Source organism: Gnatocerus cornutus, chromosome 4 (genome assembly GCF_029298725.1).
Source record: "Gnatocerus cornutus isolate USDA-ARS CGAHR chromosome 4, icGnaCorn1.1, whole genome shotgun sequence".
In the NCBI taxonomy this organism is placed as follows: Eukaryota; Metazoa; Arthropoda; class Insecta; order Coleoptera; family Tenebrionidae; genus Gnatocerus; species Gnatocerus cornutus.
Window position 1 is genome coordinate 893378 of NC_142236.1, and position 25213 is coordinate 918590.

Genomic DNA, 25213 nt, shown 5'->3' on the forward strand with positions numbered 1-25213 from the left:
CCGCGATCTGTGACTAGCATATCTGATCACAGGAAACATGCCTGGAGAAAATTTGGCAACTGAGCAGGCGGCAGCGCCACCCGCCCTGAGTTTCTTATTCATTTACGGGTAAACACACATCAAGTACTTACAACAAATAATTAAAGAGTAGACGTCTCAAAATAGTAATACATTTCACGAACGAGAAGACAAAACGGCCTGTACAATCAAACACTGATTTGTTATTTAATCACAGCCCATTTGGAATTTCTCGAAAAAACGGGCGAGGGGGCGCCACCGAACTGCGTGTGCTCGGAGTGTGTTACCAGGCATGTCTTATACAGTTTGGGGAATTGATACCCGATGAATGGGAACAATTTTAATAAGAAGTGGGAGAGGAGTAGTGTCGGTGGGTGGTATTACTCCCCTCAACGCATCTTAGTGACAAAGTTCTCGAAATTTATAACTCAAATTCATTGAGAAAGACAATGCCTATCATTACTCATAAAAAAATAAAATTGTTGCATTTTGCATTTGAACAACCAAATCTCTGTAACAGCGAAGAATTACCAAAGGAGCAATCATGTTAACACCTCGTCTTACCAAAAATCATAAAACAATGCCACGACGCATGCATTCGCGCTGATGGGGGTAAATTATTTTTATCTTCCTCGCTCCAATAGCAATTATTGTTTTCTTTGTTGCGCTCATCTATTTGTCCATTAATCGGTCTTGGACTCACCAAAAATTCATGTTTCTTAATGTGTGTGAGAATGAAAGAATGCAAGAATCTCTTTCTCGCTCGGTGTCCCCCACTTTCTATTAAATTTAATTCCATGCATCGGGTGGCAATTCCCCAAACTGTATAGTACATAATTATAGTTATAATATACTATGTGTTTGTTTTTTTTTTATATAAAGTGTTGTCTAGTATACTAATGGCTGAGGAGCGCTTCGAGCGCTACGAGATCTGAGGGCCAAGGTTAGTAGGGCCTGTTGGCGTCCTTGGGCCTCTTCAGCTGCACCTTGAGTCTCTTCATGCCTATCTGGAAGCCGTTCATAGCTTGGATGGCGGCCTGAGCGCTCGCCGGGTTGTCGAACGAAACGAACCCTATTAAAAAAATTTCACCCTCTGAATCCTGCCCTGGAAAACGCGCCCTTCCCTTCCCCGAACGTGGCGCAAACTTACCGAAGCACTTGCTCTGGTTAGTGGCACGGTCAATGAACACTTTCGAACTGATGACATTTCCAAAAGGCAGGAACATTTGCATCAGCTCAGCGTCACCAAATTCTTGAGGTAAGTGGTAGATAAACAGATTGCAGCCTTCAGGTCCGGAAATGGAGCAACCTGAGGCAAACGAGGTGAAATTAGAAAACGGCAATAAAATATCCGCCGTGAACCGATTTTTGAATGTATTGGGTCTTTATATACGTGATATTGCTTGCAATACTACCTACGAATTTCGGTGTGTTTACAAAGAACGGGAACCAATTTCGTCTAAAATTTGCTCACACCACACAACATCGAGTACAGAGAGAGGCTGAGATGTAGCCGATATGCCAACATTCAGTGCAGTATAATAAGGGAAACATCAAACATAAATTAATGGGAGGAATGCAACGTTGTTTTTAACATTAGGGGTTGATTGTTAGCTCTGCTAGTGGGATTTTAGGAGTACATACTAAGATTAAGTTAATTATGTTAACGTGTGCTTTTGATAGCTTACCTTCCCTCTGTGCAGGAGCAACTGCTGACATAGGTTGGGGAATGGCCTGTGGGAATTGGCCATAAACCGCGGGGTAAGCTGCCGACAAATATAAACAAATCACACCCAAACTTTACCATCGATGCAACCAAACATGCTCTAATCCGTATCTTTAAGCAACCTCTGTGCGGGTTACTCAAACATAGGAGAGTGTCTCTCATTTATTAGTCTCTAATCCTATTTATTTGTCATCTCGTTAGTGATTCTTTTAACGATAGTCCAAGCAAAATAGACACAGAAATTTCAAAGGCGAGGAATAGTTCCCATCAGGCTGATTTTGTGTGTGGACGTGCATTTTGTTGTTGATTCCAATGGTAAAAATACAAGAATTATATTCTTTTGTGCATCACAGTCGAAACATAGAACTTTGTGCCTTTTTTAGATTGAAGAAGCATTGAGTGAACTTAACCCACGAAATTTTCCAGCAACTTATGAAATTAACCTTCTGCAAATTCTTTTTAATGGTAATTATTTTCTTCAAGAACTTCTTCTAGTTTTTGAAAGTCCTCAAAAAACAGGATGGCTTTTATGAATATCTTCGTTGAAATCGTACAATTTAGACTCATTTACCTAAGATTCAGGTAAGATGAACAGCGGCAATTACCACATACTGTTGAAAAATAAAACTTAACTTTTTCACGCAACATTAAAACTCTGTAACTTTTACCACCATTAAAACAACACTAGTTTATTTGACATAAATAAAAACAGTTTTAATTGTCTTCTAAACTTCATTTTAGTCTTCATGTCTGTCTTCAGCAACAATCAGAAATAACAAAGTTGGTCGTAATCATTATTTAAAATTGGTAATGCAATATAATAAAATGTTAAATTCTCATGGGTCTGTGAATTCTAATAAGAGCAGTTCTAAAGACTTTAAAATACTCTGTTATACACTTTTTTCCATCAGTCAACGTTTTCGTACACATGAAACACATTTCTGTCATTTTGTGTACAAAGAATTGCTCAAATATTTGAAACTATCGTTCTAGATAACTAAATCACTATGTTATTACACTATAGATGGCAGATCTTAATAATGTTAAGTGTCAAACTTGTCTCTAAAAACGGTGATGGAGGCTAAAATGTAACATTTTGGGGATAATCATACCTGTGCCTTCACCTATTTCAGATAAACTACTCAATTTTATATTTTAAATTGGTAGTTAGAACTATATTTGTATTTAAACACATTGGAGTTAAGTTTAATTTTAATTACACTATGTGGTAATTGCCGAGATTCATTTAGTCCAAATCCAATAAAAATAACGCTTAAGTGTGAGATGGGAACTTTCGACAATTTGTTTATAACAATAAAATGAAGGTCAACACAAAAAATCAGCCTTATGCGAATTATTCCAAGATTCATGTTTATTATTTTGCCCGGCCTACAATTCCAGTTTAGTCTTTGTTAAAGCGACAACACCAAACATTTCTCCGTGTAACATCAAACAGTTATAGGTGATATCAAGCTACACCGATAGATACACATCTAGAATGTACACTGTACACATCCATACATCCTATCAGTTCGTACGGGAAGAGATCGGCATCCGAGGACTTACCGACTCCTGGATATGGTTGCATTCCTGGATACGCTGCATGTTGAAGTGCCGCCTCACCATTAGGCAATCCTTGCGCTGGAATGGACAGATGTAGCGCATCTACATTTCAGTTAACTGAGTTCTTATCTTATGGCGATGGAAAAGTGGGCAGATTGTCCACGCCGAAGGGCCGAAGGCGTGGACAATCTGCCACTTGAAGTAAAGAGCGACTTACGAGCTGGATACGTCTGCGGAATTCCGTTCGTATAGACGGCTTCCGTGCCTCCAGGTTGTCCGTTTGGCGTTTGTGCTGCCATGTTGAAAGTCGGCATCGTCGGCGAAGGTAAGCTGGGTATGGCGCCGTTCACCGGTTGACCGGATCCAGCACCTACACCGACATCTAAATTCAATCAATTAAAAGTAAATAAGAGCCAAGATCAGTACCTGAAGTGGGTGGTACCACCGAGTTCGCCATACCGTTGAGTGTCGCATGAGGGATTTGTGTGGCAAGAGCCGCCATCGGGTTTATATACGTTCCTTGTGCTGTGGCGGCTGCCATTAAAGCCGCCTGTTGCTGAAAGTCCAAAGAATGCTATAAGCAAAAGGCACACAAGATATAAGCATTCCTTTGATTGGTGAAATTTACCTGTGCGTAAGCTCCATAAGCTCCGAACTGGTTGAACACGAAGGGGTTGAGAAGACTCATATTTCCGGCCATCTGCTGCATGCGTCTGAGTTGTCGTTCCTTTTCAGTATCGGCAAATTTCACTACTAAGCTGGAAGAGGCTCCCTGGAATCAAAGAACTTGCTTTACAGAAATATGAATCTTTGATTCGACGAAACTTTTAAATGCTCGCAAACTGCCAACGGACTTTTTTCTTTTAATTTCGACGCGGCTCAACCGAATGGAAATTATTTCTGTAAAGCTGCAGATTTCGTGGGTGAGTAATTTTCAAGCCCCACCACCAACCAACCACAAACAGACAACATATCTACTGTGCGACATTTCTACCAAAATCAGAGCTTGTGCAACAAAAAAATGTGTCTCGAGAGTAAATCCGTCCGTTGATCCTTTGAAGCAAATCAATTGGCATAGCCTGAGGAAAGGACGAACTAGATGGTCACAATCCACCCTTGACAAGAGTTTTCCCTCTCTCGCTCTGCCGCTCTCACAAATCTATTAGAAATCGTTAAATCCCAGCTCGGTTGAAGGGCGCCATCCAATTCCGCATGTCTCCTCATCGGATCACACTTGTGCCGAAGAGACATTCTGTTATTGAATGCCGTCGGAGGTCGCCCGAGAACTAGCCAGAAATGCCAACCAATAAAATGTAAAGGCCCGCCTACACTAAATTAACGGCAATCACGCAGACGCAAAAAATACATAATTTTCGGTTCGAGTTTCGAGCTTGACACGTTTCGAATTAACCGAAAGGCAAACAAGCAGTTTTGCGAGCGCGAAATCCTTGAATAGTTTTTAATTAAATCCGAAGAGCGGAACTCGGTTAAGAAATAGGATTCTAGTTCAACGGGAGATGTTTAGAATTTTAATGAAGGTTTCGGATTGCCATTTCTATTTTCATTGCTCTCTTTTCACGACTGCCGGCTCAAACGTCACTCATTCTTTGCAAAAGGCGCTGCACTGTGACCAATCGCCAAAACACTTAAATCTATTTATAATACCCCGCCGTGGTTGATAAATTCACTGTGTAAAAACAAAAATAATTATGTTATTTTTTTTATATTTATCGTTAGAGACTGACGTACTTTTTGACATGTCATCATTGGTTTTGCCGAAATGTCGTTATATTAAGAGGAAAAAAATATTTTCAAAAAATTTCTTTTTTTTCCCTGCGAATTAAAAAGATGACTGTAAATTCTTTGCGGATCTATTTATCTACGTAGGGGGGGTGTTATATAACATTTAAATAAGTGAAACTAAAAATAACTAAAAAAACTAAAAAAGCGTATAAAGTTTATTTCGGCATTAAAATCTCCAAAGCGGCTATGTCAAGGGTTCAATTTTTTTGCGGAAATTGCCGCTGGAGTCTAAAGACATGGTATCCGTGAGTCTTTAAAGTCAATAACATTTACAAATCCCAGTATCTGGAGAACTTCAAGATCACTTCACTAACTGCTGTTTTGGGTTGCTGTTATTTACCATTTGTTAACAAAAAGGAAAAGAACAAAAATTGTATTTTGAATTTTTAACGTAAAATCGCATTTTAATTTCATAGTTTATTTATTATAATACAGGGTGATAAAAAAAAGGCGCCCATGTTACCTATCATGTTGCACCTAAGTCTTTCCTGAGCCCAAAATTGAAAACTAAAACGAAATTTGTGCTTTTTTAACAAAGATAGAAGCTTTCTTTTAGAAACGATCTAATTCTATTTGGATAAACTTTTTATAACAATTTCATTGTTAGACATTACATTTTTACAGTTAATGAAATTTAGGGAGGTTACTAGTTTTAACTCATTAATTGTAGCAAATTATAAAATTTTAGCGCAAGAGATGCAGATTTTAGAAATTTTTATTTTTAGGACAAACCAAAAAGTTTCAAAATTAAAAAAAAAATTGTATCTTTGGTTGTATTGAAGCTAAAACGATAAAATTTAGGGAGGTTTATATTTTGAACTCATTTATTAATTGTAGCAAATTATAAAATTTTAGAGCAAAAACGCAGATTTTAGAAATTTTTATTTTTAGGACGAACCAAAAAGATTTAAACTTCTATTAAAAAAACAACAAAAAGTGCTTTAAATCAAGTTTTTAAACTTTTAAAACTACCATTTCTTGGCTTTGCAGAAAAATTTTCAATGTTGCAACATTGTAAAGCTCTTAGTATCTATTAGTTGCTTAGTTACGAAAACTGCCGATTTTATTAGAAAATGTTAAACAGCATTGTCAAGTTTTTCCTTTGAGAGAAAATTATATTGTAAAGAAGAATAGTTTTAGATTAATTTTGCTTTAATTTCGGAGATGGTTTAACTGAAAAAGACATGGCACTTCCACTCATAGGCGCCTTTTCTTCATCACCCTGTATAATTGTTAGTTTTTCAAAGCGAGAAAGAAATAAATTTATTATTCTCCTAGAAGACAACTCACACAAATGGTATTATTAAAAAACGGACTATCTCACTATCGCGAATTTAATTAACGTGTTTTTAGGCTCATGTAAGTTACCGAACGTCGTCTCCGGTGTCGTTTTTCCCCATAAAAAACCGCTCTTTGTTAACTTTGTTGACAAATGACGACGCTATTACCGTGTTATCTATAGATGCTTTTAGATATATTACTTTCCTATCGATTTTTATAATAAACCACCAACTGCTTTTCCATGTTTATCTCTCATAGAGGGACGATATGAATAATAAAAAGTATAAAATCGGAAAGAGACCTTTAGGAAAAACTCTCAAGTGTTTTCAAGCGTGAGTTAATTCTCATACAAATTGAATAAGGCGTCCCATTAAGTACGCAAGAATGAAGTGACCCTGTGGGTACAATATTAAACATGCATGAAGCTGCCTGCTCTCAGCTCTTTCTACAGGCTAATGTAAATTACGTAGATTACGAATTTCCCTAAATTTCCCATCTAATGAGTGTTTTATTTTTTCAGATAAAATTGTTTGGGCAAAGTGGCTCGAATCGAATTCACAAATATTTACGTTTCATTTTCCAAAAGTTTTGGATATCAATTTGGGTTATCACAAAATCGATACAATCGAAGCCATTACCATTTCCCCCCAGATCCATTGTTGATAAAAGACACGGCGGTGGTGACAGTCCAGCAATTAGAGCACTGTTAATTGGAAAAAAACGCAAAGCGGAGATGTCAAAAGTTAAATTGTATCCCGTCAAATGGGGGATCCAGATAATAAAACGCATGTTTACTCGTCAGATTGCGTCCGCTAAAACCGTTGTTTATCTTGTCGAAAACTGCAATGTTTTTTCAATTTCCAGCGACAATGGCGCGCTGGGAAAATAGAAATTTCACAGCGCGATGCTGAATTATTTAGATTCGGTGGAGGAGCGGTGTAATTGTCATGTTTGACTTCCACTTTCCCCACGAAGTAACTGACCACCTGTTGAAGACGGCAATGCTAACAGTTTTTCGTTGCGGTTTCCAAATCCCCACATCTGTTTCCCGAGTTGGTCGTTTCCACGTGTGAGAATCCCAGAGCGTGTTCGGAATATTGGGATGGACCTTTCTTGGGTTCTTGCGCGAGATTTCGGCCGGCCAAGACGGGATTATGCGACCAACAGGTGAGGAGGAGATTTCCGCAAATTGCTTCTTACTCGAGAGAAATTCGATTCGATTTACAGCGAAAACTCAATTTTTCATTAAATTATCCCGATGTTTATTTATTCAAATATTTAAAATGATTTCGCAGTTCGGCGTGAGTAATCAATCATGTAAATTTGTAAATTACGAAATTTAGACATCTGCCAACCAAACAAAACATAATTGTAAAAATAGAGCTGGAATTAAATAATTTTTAATACCGTTTGACATTGGATCAGTTATTATCGGCGAGTTTGTTTGATGATAATATTAAAACATGCAAAATGCATCTTCCACGTTAATTTCCATTTAAATTTGTTTGGTTAAAAAACTGATGAACCGCTTCACGCATTGATGAATGTTTTACTAAAGTCATTAGTTCCGCATACACGGCCACCGAAATTTCCCCATAATAAAAATATCGGGCGGCTCTTCACCACAGTGTGTAGGTTGGCAGCAATGCGCGTTGAATGCATAACACGAAAATGCACGTTTCAAAACGAAAACACCCCCAGATCAGGCTTGAAACAGGTTGATCCGGTCAACTAATGAACTGTAATCCTTCAATAATGAGCACGAGTCGATGGGCTTTATTTTGGCGTCACTTCCTCTTCCGTCTCCGGAACGACACTCCACTAGTTGTAATTAGACGTAATGACTTTCTTTTCAACCGCAATGTTAACGGAATGAAATAATAAATTGTTGTATATTTAATAGCTTCAGCAGGAAATTAATTACTAAGTATCAAAGAAAATTACAGCGATAGCATCTTGTGACAAGACGATGTTCCACCCCGAAGGGTTTAACTTGTGAATAATAAATTAGCGAGACCCACGTAACTAATTTTCCTCAAAATAAACACAAGTTTTCCGGGGAAATTGTGTCAATTTAAATTCATTTTTGGCGTGTTTATTTTTGTTGTCCAAACAGAGTTTTCTCTGCGAAACATGGTAATAAGGCGAGAGATGATCGCCGTTGAAATTACTGAATTAATTTGATCCTTTGGCTATTTTCATTTGAATGTGATCAGGAATTGTGGCGTTGTCAGTTGTCTGGAGCTACTTTCTCATTCCTTCACTTTCCGCACTTAATGCATTTAAGAGGAAAATTATGTCAGTTAACAGAAACAAGGGAACAGCTAACTAGAACTAAAAGCTCAAGTTGGAGTTTATAAATGGCTTATGCGACGCGACCACACTGCCTTCTCCTTCTGGGAAGGCCGATCATGTTAAGTGATGATGATCCTGCTAAGTATTCTCGACAGAGTCACGAGTGCTTTAGGATTAAGTGCGCAACTCAACAAATTAACTTGTTTTCTCTCTAAATATTATCGAAGAAGTTTGATGGGGTTGACTTGGGTGAACATGCTAGTAAAATCGAGCCCTCGGGCGCATTTCCAGGATAGATCATGGCTCGTGTTTGATCGAAAATCTGTTAAGCAGAAGAGCTCTTGTTCCGGGCGAAATCTCCCCTAATTAATTTCGTACAAGGGAAACTATACGAGCTCTTGAATATGCCGACTAGCTCGTATAGCGAAAGAAATATTTGCAGCTTATGACGTGGATTAGAACATGCTCTCTGGAAAATCCAATGGAATTACAGGCGCTGAAGGAAGCCGGCGAGTTAATCCGTAAAAACGAAACTCTCGGCTAGAAACCATATTAGTCATCCAAGGTAGAAATTAATTAAACTAAGAATGTAGTCGATGCCATCAGTTTATTATCAGGAAAGTAAAGTGCTGATACAGTTCGTTTAAAAGCCCGTGCTTGCGAATTTATAGCTCAAGTTCGTAACGAACCAAAGTAAGGTAAAATGAAATCGTAACGTTTGAAAGTTTGTAAAATTTTTATTAGACGAGGCTATAACTCTCAACTGGCGCAATTATCCCGAGTTTAAGTAATGAGAACATAATTAGAAACCCGTGAAATCCTCGAGACAATCGCGTCCTTCTAAACATCCATAAAAGCGAGTGTATATAGTCGTTAGTCGGTTTCTATTTTGCAGTTGATCTGTTTTATGGAAAGTCAATTTGAACATACAACACCGCCATTAATAATGTAGCAGGTTGTTTGTCGAAGCGTTTAATGGAAACGCTGGATGGCGCCGTTCGTGTCGATTGTCGTTGAAGGTGAGTGCCTAGCAAGGGATTAAAGGTAAAATGTTTACACGGCAAGAAGGGCCGTTTCTCTATGGGAAAATTTAATTATAATGTAGGCGTTGTCGGAGTGCTCGGTACATTTGGGTATTGAATGTGGCTCTCCGCACTAAACAGCGTCGGTTCTGGAATTGCTATGCAAGTGTTCTTCGCTCGTATCACACTAGGTGTTGTAATTGCTTCATTAAGTTTCACCACAACGACGTCACACGATTCGAGTGAAACATGTGCATTAGACTTGAGAGTGTGGTGTGATATTGTTCCGGAGCTGCAGAGTGCCACTGGCAGCTGTCCTGTTGTACACAATACCACTTCAACGGAGGTGGCCGCAGACAACGCCGTCAAACCTCGAGTTGACACGTTAATGCCGACACTGGACGCGAAAGCCGAAAGATACACTTAAAGTGACGCAAACATCTGATGTATCAACACTTTTTACACGTGTCGAATGGGAGTGCCCAATTCACGGTTTTTATTTCGGAATTTGCTTTTCCCTTCATTCAATGCCATTTTTTACCAACTTCCACATTTGAACACAGTACGTAATCATAAAATATACTTAGAAGTACTCAAAAATAGTAACTACCCTAAATTTCATTCATAGAATTACCAAAGTTACGAATTTTAGTTTGAAGCACGTCTGCAATTTTCGATTGATCTTAAAAAGAAATCTAAAATTTGTGTCGTTCGATCTACATTTTTGCAATTTGGCAGAGTTAACATAAGATTCAGAAGAAGTCAATTCCTCAATTTTCATAGTTGTAGCACTAAAATTACGAAAATTACGAATTTTTGTGAAAGATGTCGTAAATTTTAATAGTTAAAAAATTTCTAAAAATTGCGTCTATGATTTTAAAATTTTGAAATTTGGCAGACTTAACAGATAAGTCATAAATAAAATATTCCCAAAATTTCATCGTTGTAGCACTAAAATTCGCGAAATTACGAATTTTAGTGAAGGATGTCCCAATTTTTACTCGATCTAAAAAATAAAAAAATTCTAAAAATTGTGTCTTTTGTTCTAAAATTTTGAAATTTGACAGAGTTAACACACAAGTCAGAAATAGTAACTTCTCCAAACTTTATAGCTGTAGCACTAAAATTACCAAAATTATAATTTTACTGAGGCATATCCGTAATTTCTGCTTGAATAAAGAATAAAAATTTCTAAAATTTGTGACTTTTATTTTAAAATTTTGAAATTTGGCAGAATTAACACACAAACCAGATATAGTATCTTTTCAAAATTTCATAATTGTAGCACTAAAATTAGCAAAATAACGAATTTTAGTATAGCATGGCGACACATTTTGCTTAATCTTAAAATTAAAATTTTTTAAAATTTGTGTCTCTTGTTCTAAAATTTTGAAATTTGGCAGAGTTAATACACGAGTCAAAGCTAGTAATTTCCCGAAATTTCATAGTTGTAGCACTAAAATTACCAAAATTGCAAATTTTAGCGAAGGATGTCAAATACATACATCGTTTTTACAGAATTCAAAGTGCTGATTTTTTGTATTTAAGGGCCCGATTTCATGTTGACTTGCGACATTCCAAATCAGAGTTGCGCCTTAGCAACCCCAATCAAAGTGATGCTACCTTAGCAACTGCGTCAACACAATTTTGTGTCACTGACTTGAAATCGAACTCTTAGTCATTTCTGAACTTGTTTTTTGCCTCATCAATTTTTTTTCAGGTTCTCAGCGTATTTACCAAATAATTTGCAAGATTTCTAGATATTTAGCATTTGGCAGCAGATTTAAATTCCCATGTCCTTGAAATACTGCGGTTGTGTGCAATCTATGGCATTTTGTGAATATGAAAAATTCCGCAAAAACAATTTTAATATGTAAATGCAATATTTCATCAACGTCCAGTTTCCACATATGAACATTAATATATTTCAGTACGTAATAATTTTGCAATTAATTTTATTAAATGTAAATTGTGATCGAATACTAAGTAAACAAATTATTGTCTGGTGCAATTAAACGATGATTTACAATATAAGGCCAAAACAATAACTGATAACGTTCGAATTTGATTATTTATTCGGATTCCATTAAAAAATTTAATTAGATATTATCAGCGGACAAAAATTGAACATGACTTTCGTTATCAAGATTGTGTCACGAAGGCCGATATTTAACACTTTTTGTAGACTTGCACTTGTAATTCGAACGTGCCGTTCGCAAGAACAGTGAAAACGTAATGAAATCATGTTACGAAAGGCGTAATTGACGTGAAAAAACGGCGCAAACCAATTCATGTTTTTATACACCTAACGAACGTCGAAAACGTGAAATGAAGGAAAAGGAAACTGAAATAATGAGGGATATGATGAGCTGTTTCCTTCCAATGTCAAATTATTACCCTCCCTATAGCCATAATTTAAGGTAACGTGGCTCAGTAATGGAATAAATTGGTGTCATTTTAGATACTTGGATCGTGAAAAAACTGAGATAATAGAGAGGCTATAATGTTTGACGTGTAAGGCTCTATTTTGATTTAATGGCCTTGGTGATGGTACAAGACCTAATATCCATCCAACTATCGAGGATTAGGGTTTATGCGATCTGCTCGCGTTATCGGATTGAACACCTGTGGTACGAAGATCAATACCGATTGTCATGTTACGAGGCAATTCCAGCACAATATAACCGCACTTGCAAAGTAATTAAAATAATAGCGATAATTCGCGTTTCATGCCGAGAAGGTGTGTGCTCATAATTCATAACACGGACAAAAAAAAAACAATTATGAAATCATCCATTTTCCCGAAATCAAATTTCCATTATTTGGTCGGAATGTTTGAATTTAGTCGAATCGGGGAGCACTTGGATTACTTTTTATATTCTTCGCTCCGCAACTGACAGCTTGATAAAGTGCTTGCCATATTTTATAATACACGAGAAAGTTTCGCTTATCTTCAGCATCATGACAAAGTCGAGACTCGTGTGTGTGCGTATAATAAATACAATTATGAAGTTAGAAGCCGAATAATGCGATTTATATACGCCCTCTAAATTATAAACATCACACTCAAACTTTCGCCGCGCGGGAAAACACTGATCACATTCAAGCCACTGAAAAAAAACATTCATTTTTAAATTGATGAAAAATTCACGTCACTCTTCTGGTTTATTTCTGGCCACTCCAATTACGCGCAAGGTCGTTCTTATTTCTCACTGTTTGTTCCTCAATCGATTTGTTCGTTCGAATATTAAATCGAATCGTTCAATTAGCGCATACCGATTGGTTTGTTTGTACAAAATGACAACAGGATCTTGACTAATTAATCGCCTCGAGCAGAATAAGCGAATAAATAAGAAAAAATTATCCTGCTAATTAGCGCCGCGACGCTAAATGGTACACTCGTCCATCGACGTTCTCGTCCCTCGCACGGGCGAAACAAAGAGCCATAATATTCCGTGAGACGAAATTATGAGCGTTTCATAACAGGGAGAGCGATTAACGCAAGCTTAAATAATGTCATATTATGCATGAATACACAATTATGAGACGTTTAGATGACATTAGTGAACTGTACCGTTTTATATGGATTAAAACACGGCCATGATGCTCCGTGCATCGTTTAAGAAATTATGAGCGCTCCGGTGTTTAATTATAATTTAATTAAATGTGCTAATATTTGCACGGACCCTTTGAATTTTGTTAAAACGTCGTTGGAACGACTCAAAAATTTACAGAGCATATCACTGATTTTAGAGCGAACGACAATATTTATACAGATCGGACTTGAAGCTTTCAATTTTAAAGCCTTGAAAAATTCAAGTGGCCGAATCACACTAACTATTTTAGTTTTTGGAATTCAGCTCTTCCTGTGCTATTTACAAATTCTATTACTATAAAACGATGACCGGTTTTCACCGCAAATCGTAGAAATACGTCGAAATTTAATATTAAAAAAAAAAATAAAAAATGCATATTTGGCGTTGGATAAAAATTAAATTTTTTCTTTATTGAATTGTGTTTTCTGTAGTATTATTGTAACACTAAAATTAGCAAAATTACGAATTTTAATAAAGAACGTCGACATTTTTACTCCATCTAAAAAATAAAAAATTCTAAAATTGAGTCTTTTGTTATAAAATTTTAAAATTAGGCAGAATTAACAGACGAGTCATAAATAGTATTTTCCTAAAATTTCATCCTTCTAGCTCTAAAATTAGCGAATTTACGAATTTTAGTGAAGGATGTCAAAATTTTTACTCCATCTAAAAATGAAAAATTTCTAAAAAATGAGTCTTTTGTTCTAAAATTTTTAAATTTCGCAGAGTTAACACACGAGTCATAAATAGTATTTTTCCCAAATTTCATTGTTGTAACATTTAAATTAGCGAAATTACGAGTTTTCGTTAAAGATGTAATATTTAGTTGATCTAAAAAATAAAAAAATTCTAAAAATTGTGCCGTTTGTTCTAAAATTTTGAAATTTGGCACAGTTAACAGACGAGTCATAAATAGTATCTTCCCTAAATTTCATAGTGGTACAACTGAAATGACTATAATTACGACTTTTAGAGCGAGCGACAATATTTCTGCAGATAGGACTTGAAGCCTTGAAAAAATCAAGTGGTCGAATCAGACAAACTATTTTAGTTATCGGAATTTAGCTCTTCCTGCGCCACTTACAAATTCTATTTCTATAAAAGGATGACCGGTTTTTGACCGCAAATCGTCGAAATCCGTCGAAATTTAATATTTTCCGCCCCGGAAAATTAAAAAATAAAAAATGCATATTTAGCGTCGAACGTAAATTAAATTTCCTCTTTATTGAATTGTTGTTTTTGAAAATTAAAAATAAACGCAGAACGGGCTCATTACGAATAGTTAATTGATTTCGTTTTTTTTATTCGTGAAATATTAACTCGGTAAATGATACAAAAATATTCGTCTATTTGTGGATCTCTGTCAGCAGTTTTATAAATTATCGGGAGATGCGATCAATGAATGTTTTTTATCCTGGCGCATCCACCAAATTCCCCTAGCGTATCCCCGAGTAAGAGGTTAAGCGTGACTAATTATTCCGGTATCGGGACACATTGTATTGATAAATCTCTAGAAGAGGTGAATTAGGGCATTTCGAGCTATTATCCAGCAGGAGCATTTCCCTCAGGATCGTTCCATCCCCACACGTGACGCATCCCGGAATTATTATTTAAATTTATTAATGAATTTAGCCTTAGAATATAATAGAAATTCAAATTAAATTTGTGTGTTATGTCGGTTATGTAGTCCATAAACGGAAATTTTCAATATCGCAAAGCTAGAAATCGTGTAAAATTCGTAGTATTCCCCCGATGAGGTTCGGAATTTGGGGAGTTCCACGTTTTTAATTTTTAACGGCGGAGGAATTTTTTCGCCGAGTATTTTCCCTAACACAGAAAAGCTCTACTTAGAACAAACAGAACGCTCAAGTGGCCATAATGACTGAGTACACATAATCTGCATAGTTCGACATACGCCTCCGACGACGAAACGGGGCATATGCTCTCCGCTATTGCCTCATTTGCAACCTGCAGGTCGAGGCTCATTTCCATAGAATAACAACCGTTGGCGGTTTGTCGGCGAACGCAGCCACTGCTTTCGGTGGTGCTTCATTAATATTGCATGTTATGTATTTGTTGGCTGTGATGGGCCTAGCGCGTTCACACTCGTAAATAAAGTACATTTCGAGTGTGGACACCCCTTTAGCAACGAACAACGGACACACCCATCATGCATATTCCGGATTTTATAAAGCCGAATTTACAAATTCACGAGCGCTTATGGGGCATTGCAGATACAGAGTGATTGACGAAAAAGTCAACGTGGCCCGGCGCATCCACCAAATTTCTCGTTTTTCTCCCAATCACTCTGCGCTGCTCAGAACTGTGAAAAAAACTTACCGGCATAGTTTGGCTCCCGTGTAAGCTATTAATGGCCGCCTGCGCTTCCTGATGCGAACTGTATTTCACGAAAGCGCAACCTATAAACATAGAAAATGACACCATAAATTAAATCATGTCGCGAAAAAACTTGCTCGCTCAATTATTAAAACTACATGTAGGTACTAAAGTAACAAGCGTCGCGACGCGACGCCCCGCGACAATTCTCCATCGCTATCGCTCTACCTAATTAATTATTGATTTCAATTATTTATCGGCTTTGGATGAGAGACTTTTCAGTGTTTGATGAGGAAATTACAAGTTGCTCGCTGTGAAAATTTTCGAGTCAACTTTATTTACATGAAAACAAGTTGTTTGGTTAAACTCATCGCGGAAGGCAACTCCCCTTTTATGTAGGGTCGAGAGGTTGCTTTGACTTTGGCTAAAAAGTCTGTGATGTGTGTGCATTGGAAAGATACACAACCGAAGTAGTTGTTTCGGAAGTGGAATGTGAAGTTAATTAATAGAGATTTTCAAGAATGCTGGATGTTAGAAGTGGAGTTCTCCTGCTCTTTTTAACGAGTTTTTTTCCAACAGAAAAGAAATTTCGCAATTCTCGAAATTATATGGGTAGACAATTTTTTTTTTCTGGGTTTCTGTTCTAATCATCGAAAAACACTAAAATATCCAATCTTAGCTTCTAAAGTTTGCTTTTGTGTGTTTTACATCGATAAACAAGTTTTGAAAATTTTCATTGATTTTACGAGCAGAAAGTGGTAGTCTAACATTGTTGTAAAAACCGTTTTTGGGTATAACTAAATTAGAAAATGGCGTCAAAATTGTGTAAATAAGATATTGATACATTCTGTTTAATTTGCGATGAATTAATTAAAGTATAAAGCAAAAAAATTTCTTTGGCAACAAATTTAAAGCATTGTGAAGCTTATGAAGCCTTTTTTAACTTCCTAATCCGGAATCAATATAAACATTGGGTATCTTATTTTGCCTGTGTTTACTTCAAAAATACTTAAGAACATATTAATATTAATGTAACTTGAATATTCAATAACTGTTTTTATTATACGGATAATTCATCTAAATTCCCATACAAGCAAAAGAAAATCACTAAATATTCATTTTTGGCTTTGATTTTTTATTATTTTAAATTTGTATGCTATTATTCTTGAATTAGAAATACTCCAATGTTCAGCAAAAAAAGATTGTACTGATTGTACTTTATGATAAATTTATGAAAATTCAATCATGTTTCTTAAAAATTCGAAAAATTGCTCTGGTTTTTACAAAAGCAAACTCATTAAAAAATATTTTTCCCTTTGTTGGTAACGTAGAAGAAACCAAAATCGGTGGAAATTCGACGAATTTGGAGGGAATAAAGAAAAATGTAATCTTTGAACAAGCCTCCTACTACTGTTCCAAACAACTAATTAAACTTTTGCCAATTAATTTAGAACATGTCACTCAGCTAGACAATCAATTCTATTATCAAGTGGAGGAAAAGTGAGCATATTTACGATTTCAATTCTCTCTATCGAATTGTGTCTTTTTTTCTAGAATTGTGAAATTTAGCAGAGTTACCAGATAATAAATAGAATCTTCCCTAAATTTCATTGTTGTAACACTAAAATTAGCGAAATTACGAATTTTAATGAAGAATGGCGTAATTATATATTATTATACGGATAATTCATCTAAATTCTCATACAAGCAAAAGAAAATCGCTAAATATTAATTTTTGGCCTTGATTTTTTATTATTTTAAATTTGTACGCTATTATTCTTGAATTAAAAAAACTCCGATGTTCAGCAAAAAAATCTGAATGTACTTTATAATAAATTTATGTAAATTAAATCATGTTTCTTAAAAATTCGAAAAATTGCTCTGGTTTGTTGGTAACGCAAAAGAAACTAAAAAATCTATCGGTGGAAATTCGAATAATTTGAAGCGAATAAAGAAAAATGTAATCCTCGAACAAGCCACCTATCTGTTCCAAACAACTAATTAAACTTTTGACTATTAATTTAGAACATGTCACTCAGCTAGATAATCGATTCTATTATCAAGCGGAGGGAAAGTGAGCAGCAGGCAGCAGCAAAGTTTCTCTCCCGTTGTAGCGGCAAATTATGAGTAAATCAAATCCGTGAAATATCGGTACTGCTATCATCTTTTCGTTGTGTAATAGCATCAAAGCGCGCGATGTGTTTCACGCTCCAAGAACCGAACCTTTGCAATATACAAATTCTTATTTAACACGCTCCAAGTTTCCACCCGAGCTGCGGCCGCATACAAGTCGAAATTAAAAACAGAGCGGGTTCACCACAGCGTACATTAATTTCTAAAATGAGATCAAGTCTTTGTTTCGTGAAAATCGCCAATTAATTGCAGCTCCGGGGATCGGATCTTGTAAATACACTCTGTGGAATTCCAATATAGTGAGAGGATAACGCGCTCATAAAATACCTAGCTCGGTCTGATCCCGTGAAAAATACAAGAGCAATAAAAAGGTTTGCGTTTAACTGCTGAGAGAGCTCGGTAAATACACCGCGATCATGTGTCAAATATTCAAAATTGTAGATGAATTTCCCAGTTTTAATAAACTCGGACTATTGCGCAAACGTGCGAACTAAAACAAACCAAAAATTTAATATAAGCACCCCACCGAATGCCGAAAACGGGCTAATTTGCATTTCGGAATGCGCTAACAAGACCTTAGCCTCGAGCAAGAGGGCTGCACGCTGTTAAACCACCCTTTCGACGGGGGCGGCAATGTCGCCGCTTCCAATGATGCCCTCAGCTCACACTTTGTTCTCAAATCCTAATTACTAGAGGGCGAAAGCTGTAACACGCTATTTAGGTTTCATATCGCGTTCTCAGTAATTTCCAACTTGTTATTTGTTCACATAATAACTAACCGAAAGTCTGATACAGAGTGTCCGAAGAAAAACGCCTCGATGGTTTGTAATTCACTTCCGAAACTGGGTTACGGAGGTAACAAGTTATGGGGAAAATTCCTAATTAAACTTTTATTAAACTCTTGCTTGCATTTTATGATATCAACTTGGAAGCGATATCTGAAACGGAGACCTACGCTAATCTTAATGAATCCAGACGTTCTATACGACTTATATTAACTCGTTTGTCAATTTAAAAGCGTCTTTCATTGCGGAAAAACCACAATTTTTATCTTAATATTTAAGGATTTTGTTAGACCATACAGTATATTACAACCGAGGATTATCTCTCGCTAGCTAATGGAAAACGGATTAATTTTTTGTTCTATAAACGCAATGAAAACTTTCCATTATGTGGGCGTTAAATATTTATGTAAAAGTTCGAAATTCATTGTTGCTTCGGGAAAATGTCAGAACTCCCACGTTTTATCTCTGCTGCGTCAACCTACACGAACGACTCTTTTTAAATTAGATTTTATTTCGCGATCAACATCGTTTTCAATATTCAACCGTTTCAACAATTCCAGTTATCAATTCATTATGTTAATTTCAATCGTTTTCAATGGGATTTTCACAAATACATGGTGTTTGGACTTACAGAAAAAGCATTGTCGGCGTCCATCTAGCTAAAGTTCCCACAACGTCACTAAATTTCACAAAACAAAACGCGCGTTTTATTCCCGATAATCCGCCGCGAATATCTGCCAATGATTCCCTCACGAATGATGGCGTTTGACTGAATAATCTAGTGCTCTCAGACGCAAAAAACTATCCAAACAATAAAACCTTTTTTTGCTTCTTATCACCACTCATTAATATGTAAAGGTAATCCGTCTGATTTCTTTAAAAAATTTTTTTTTGTAACTATGCAATTATACAAATGCAAAAAAAGTCGTCGTAGTCTCTAGTTCATGGAGACTTTATAAGTAGCATTTAGACGTTAAAAAGTGACTATAAAATCCCCATAAATAAAAAATATCTCTCTTAATGTAAATCTCCAAATTTCTGAATAAAACAATGCGCATCATTACCGCTCCGTTTCGATCAAAAATGACGTCCCCGGGCTATAATATTCCAATTATAATTTAATATGAAATCTTGTATTGTGCTCGAATGAGATTTTCTATTGATTGTAATGACTGCCAGATAACAGACCACATTGTTGTAGTAATCACGAATCAAATAGCCGATTATTTATTACAATAAAGCCGCTCGATTTGCATCGATTTAATTAGCGGGCAATTTGAAATATGCGTGGTTATAAAACGAAAAAAAGCCATTTTACATGTCTCGAGTTTCGTACCGAAAGTTAATAACAGCCCAAGTAGGATTTCTTTTCCGCCTCGTGAACTCTACAAAGAGCCTAATGTCAGCAAAGGTGCGCTACTTGTGTCGACACTACGAGCCAGAAACAGATTTGTGTGTTTCTTTGTGTTGGCTTTCCTTCATCTTTTCCATTTAGTCGACGAGTGGCTTCCATCGTTTGGAAAATAAAGAATTACCGCGTGTGGAATAAACAAAAGTTTGAGTCTGTCGTCCGCTTTAAAGGAATTTCCCTTTGGGAAGCAAGTTTTTTTTTTTGAATTCGGACAGGTGGCGTCCCGAAGGAAAGGGGGTAATAGTGATGCGGGAAAAATTGAGTTTTTCGCGTTATCGCGCTTTGTTAATTTATTTCCGGTCCGGTCGGCATGTGCAGTTGCTTTCGGTTTAATTAAACTATATCATAGATCGGGCGAAAATGTTGTTTTTATTCGTAGATGGGTTTTGGTGGCGCTTCTAGTCGAATGAAATTTAATTAGAGTTTTCATTAATTACTTTAGTAAATCCCGTTAGAGCATCGATCCGTAATTGGTCGCGGATTTTCATTAGCTGTTCCTTTTTTTTTTCGTTCTGCATGCGAGTATCCGCCTAATGGATTTTTTTATTACAAAAAGGTAGCTAAATCGCTTCATTAATGACGGAATTTCATTTCGGTCACAAGCGAGTTTCTTAAAGATGCAAAAATTTTAATTTCGAGATTAAAAAGTCTGAAATCAAAGCGTTTAATCTGTGCTTGAAATTGAAAAGTAAGTAGTGACACGACCGCATTTACATTGAGGGCAGTCTTATTGCATTTCAGAGCGAGATTAGTTCCTGCGTGAAAAGTGTATCAAAGAGTAATTTCATGCGAATTGGATAGGGCTGTTAGGAATGCAATTATGTCAGCTGTCATCCGACAAGTATTCGCGCATAGATCTAAATTAAAGTTGACAGTAATCATGAGAAATACGCATTCCAATTTTCCGAGAAACGTGCTCGTACAACATTGAGAAATTACAAAGAAAAAGAAGATGATGATTACCTTTGCTAGCTCCGTCGGGTCCCCGAAGAATCGTACACTCTTCTATTGTTCCAAAGGGTGCGAATAATTGTCTGACATCTTCTTCAGTTTGTTGCTTACTGAGCATACCCACGAACAGCTTTCGATCTGTGGCAGCAGCAAAAAGAGAAAATTACCAACAAACTCAACATCTGTACAACACATAAACATAACTAACGCAGGTGCAAGACCATATAAAATTCCGCTAATATTGACACTCAAGGTACGAGCTTAGGAGCTAGCGATCGATTTTACTGGAGCTATTCATCGGAAAGGATTTCGGGATTAGAAAGAGTGGTCGAGCGTAATTGGATCAAAGTCGCTTCTAAATCAGGACGACCCATAATCAAAGGACCTACGCAGCAACCCTATTTGAAATTTTCAATACGAGTGCGTCATTTCTGTAACTATCGGAAAAGTTCGCCACCTAATCGTTTATCGAGCTCTCGGAGGCGGCGATTTATCGCATTCCACCCCCGAAGTTTTCCCGTTTTTTCGGCCACCAAAACAATCTCTAGGCTTTTTCTTGTTTGAATTTATAACTGCTATTAGGGAGCACCAGTCAAAGTGGAACAGTAGATTATTCTAGTAGCAGGTGAAAATCTACAAACTTGAGGATTTTCTTTCGGATTTTAGATTGAGATTTATGAGCTCCCACTCTCATCTGACTTTGAAATTCGTATACAACTTTGATTTTTCTGCGAGGGTGTCATATTAACATAATTGGAAAAAGAATGTTGCCAACATTTCCAACGGTTTGTCTTTCATTACCGACTCAAATCCACGAAAAATGAAAGTCGACTATTTAATATTCATCGCAATAGTTGCTGAACTTTTGTACTTGGAATGTTCAACGTTAACTGCTTTTTTGATTTCGTTTTATTGAGTGAACACGATCGACGCTTTGGGACTGACTGAAATATTCCCGCACACATATTGGGCCACACCGTTCAATTCCCGAAAGGTTTCCTGTCACCCTTCCACCATCGTGAGAGGGTATCTATTTCGGCGACATTTGACTGAACTGACAAATTTAAATTCCATTGCGTCGGAGGGTCATATTTAAATGAACTGTTCTCGCTCGAGTTTTGCAACTTTAACGAGATTGATTGGGGTATTTGTCTGCGACAAGATTGGAAAATGGACCTTCGTCATTTCGCTTCAACATCTTTAATTACTATTTTTATCTAACTACTGCTAGCTGTACGCCACACAATCGAAACATTTCAGTTCGTTAATTTTGTGGAGAATTTCGTTTCGTTTACATTATTTTCAAAAGCGCAGCAATTGTACAAATAGTTTGCATTATTTAAAAAAAGAACGAAAATGCGATGATTGAACCCACAAATTTTATAACGAACATTTCAGCTGCTGCGTTGCCAATTTATATTTTTGCTTGATTCATGATCTGTTTTTTTGCGAAAAATTTTAGTCATTGTCCAGTTTATCTGACTGTTTTTTGCTTCAAATTCCCGTGATTCTCCAGTATTCTGCTTGATTCCGGTGCATTTCAAGTTTGTCTAACTGGTTTTTGCTTCAAATTCCGGTGTTTCTTAAGTTTTTTTGACTGTCTTCTGCTTCAAATTCCGGAGCTTCTTAAGTTTGGTTGATTGTCTTTTGTATTCAATTCCGGTGCACCTCAAGATTATATGACTGTCTTCTGCCCAAATTCTAGCGGTTCTCAAGCTTATCTAACTGTCTTTTGTTTCAAATTCTGGCGTTTTTTAAGCTTATCTGACTGTCTTCTGCTTCAAATTCCGAGGATTCCAAGTTTATCTGACTGTCTTTTGCCTCAAATTCCGGCGTTTCTAAAGTTTACTTGTCTGTCTTCTGCTTGAAATTTTGACACTTTCGCCACTCTCCAGTTTATCTCAAAGTCTTCTGCTTCAAATTTCGACGCTTTTTAAGTTTATCTGACTAACTTCTCCTCCAAACTTCGGAGCATCCAAGTTTACCTAACTGTCTTTTGCTTCAAATTCTGGCGTTTCTTAAGTTTATCTAACTGTCTTCTGCTTCGAACTCCGGAGCTTCCAAGATTATCTAACTGTCTTTTGCTTCAAATTCTGGCGCATCTCAAGTTTATCTGAATGTCTTCTGTTCAAATTTCGACGCTTCTCAAGTTTATTTAACTGTTTTTTACTTCAAACTCTGGAGCTTCCAAGTTTATCTGACTGTCTTTTGCTTCAAATTCCGATACTTTTCAATCTTATCTGACTGTTCTTTTCTTCAAATTTCCGCGACTTTAAATTTCGAGGCCGTTAACTAAAACTTTTGGACCTTTTAAACCATTCGGAATTTATTTTTTTTGTACTCTTTTGGCCACTTGAACACTTTGGATATTTTGAATGCCTTTGTTACATCTTTCTGGTTCTTTAATGATTAAATAATTTTAGAAGATGAGTTTGTAGAACGTCTAGGCAACGCAGCGCCTGAAATATAAAAAAATCCGCAAATTTCTTAAAAGAGATTGGACCAAGGGATCGGGAGAATAAAAGGGGGAGCTAATATAAAATTGAAAGTTCGTTTCGTCTTTGTTCGAATAATTGAGACTAGGACAAAAATAACACAAAAGGCAGCTGGCACGCTGGTGCCCCTCGATCTAACATCTAACCTGCGACATAAAACAGAGGTGGAGCTTGAGGAAGAGGTGCGGGTGAGGGTACATGACAGTGCTCTGGTAGTTGCGTTGTAACATTCGCGGCGTACATTTACGATACTTACTCGTGGTGCACCTATAGTGCACAGGTCTGGTGCAGCCCCTTCTTGACCACAAATCAACTCTTCGGCAACGGAAGCGGCTGCACCTTTATATGTAAAAATGACGGAAGACATGGAAGTTTGCACTATACATTCAGAGGTAATACACAACGTCTAGACATACATCGAACGAACGAGCTGACCATTGCTGCACAGGAACAACGCACTACAACAGTCTAATACGCACGACACTGTCACAACGCCACAACAAGGACAGGACGTGGTCTTACTTGACCGGGTCCGGGCGGGTCGGGAGCTAGCTATCTCCTCGTTACCTTGCCCCTACTTCCAGCAGACGCCGCCGCAGCTGATGTCGGCCGCCATCGCGAGCTCTGTAATCAGAATAGATCTAGCAGCGGCGTCCTGGTGCTCTTTCGCCGAGTCTCGCAAGACTCTCAGCTAATCTGCAAGTTGATGGTACTGAAGGCCACAGAACAGAGGTGGGTGGGACGCGTCGCGTCGGGTTGGAGCGCCATTTTTTAATCAGAACAAATACGTGTAGTTCAGGGAAATTTGGTTCAAATCCTAACAAATTATTAAAGTTTTCAAACTTGACAAAATTTAACAAAACAAAGTTCTCTCACCTAACCCTTAAAATTAGGGAAAACACCCCTAAACAATGTTTTCCTCATTTGTCTTCCCAACCAATTGTTTTAGAGCAAAAATCAATGTGATAAAAAATGTTTAAAATTAAATTTTTTAACAAAAATGTTCTATTAATTGCAATTTGCGCAAATTGCACGCATTGTATTCACTAGTCAACACATTTTAGAAAAAATGCACTAGAAAAGTGAAAAATCATTTCTAAACTAGAATTGCCTCCTGATTCCGAATCTACAATCTATTTTATTCCATTAGGTCAGGACTAAGATTTACTTTAAAAATAGCTATTTGTATACCAAGGCCAAAAAGTGTTTCTTTTTTAGCCGAGCCTTTTTTTAACGGCCGAGGCGCTAGCCGAGGCCAGAAAGAAGGCGAGGGCAAAATGGCACTTTTTGGTCGTGATACACACAAGATTTTTTAGACGACATCATTAAATTTACAAGTTAATTAATTTTTATTTATGATTTATTGATTTAATCAATTATAACAAGTGAATATTTGTAAATATTTATGAATCCTTCAGAAAAGTTCATATTTTTTTTATTTACATTTGCAGTTTCGGCATGTGTAGCTTCACAATTTGTATGAATTAGGTTTGATGTGCTTTTTAATGTTGTTGCAGCAGCACTGCTAAACATCTTCATTTTCAATAATTCAACACGTCTTTGTTGCATTTTACAGCAGTTTGTCGATTTGATTTTACCCAAATAATTATAAAATTGAGGGTAATATCGGTAATATGAAAAACTATGGATAGATGGCGCCACCATAGATGGGCCAAAAATGTTTGCCGCCAGAAAAGACTCACTTTTAGGCAGCTTTTAAGGCCTAAAAATTTCATTTTTAGAAATTTAGAAATCGTCGATTTTGCTAAGATATCTCAGAAAAACAGATTTTCCAGA

The 25213-nt window shown here is 36.7% G+C and overlaps 1 protein-coding gene across 18 annotated transcripts in view; it reads right to left on the bottom strand.

Moving 5' to 3' along the window:
• Positions 1-850: 850 nt before the first annotated feature.
• Positions 851-25213, bottom strand: part of bru3 (CUGBP Elav-like family member bruno 3) — a 208415-nt gene continuing 184052 nt past the window's right edge. For 6 of the 18 annotated variants that reach the window (XM_088034112.1, XM_088034122.1, XM_088034123.1 and 3 more), the window contains 9 exons: positions 20934-21059; positions 15645-15724; positions 3936-4079; positions 3734-3881; positions 3525-3689; positions 3311-3409; positions 1707-1784; positions 1169-1327; positions 858-1090 (listed from right to left, as the gene is read on the bottom strand). In XM_088034112.1, the coding sequence (XP_087890238.1) occupies positions 963-1090; positions 1169-1327; positions 1707-1784; positions 3311-3409; positions 3525-3689; positions 3734-3881; positions 3936-4079; positions 15645-15724; positions 20934-21059 (1127 nt within the window). In that variant the 3' untranslated portion in view covers positions 858-962. Of the gene's footprint in view, positions 1091-1168; positions 1328-1706; positions 1785-3310; positions 3410-3524; positions 3690-3733; positions 3882-3935; positions 4080-15644; positions 15725-20933; positions 21060-23672; positions 23695-23832; positions 23855-23938; positions 24041-25213 lie in introns of those variants that run through there. The other 12 variants (XM_088034117.1, XM_088034120.1, XM_088034130.1 and 9 more) reach the window with 11 other exon arrangements.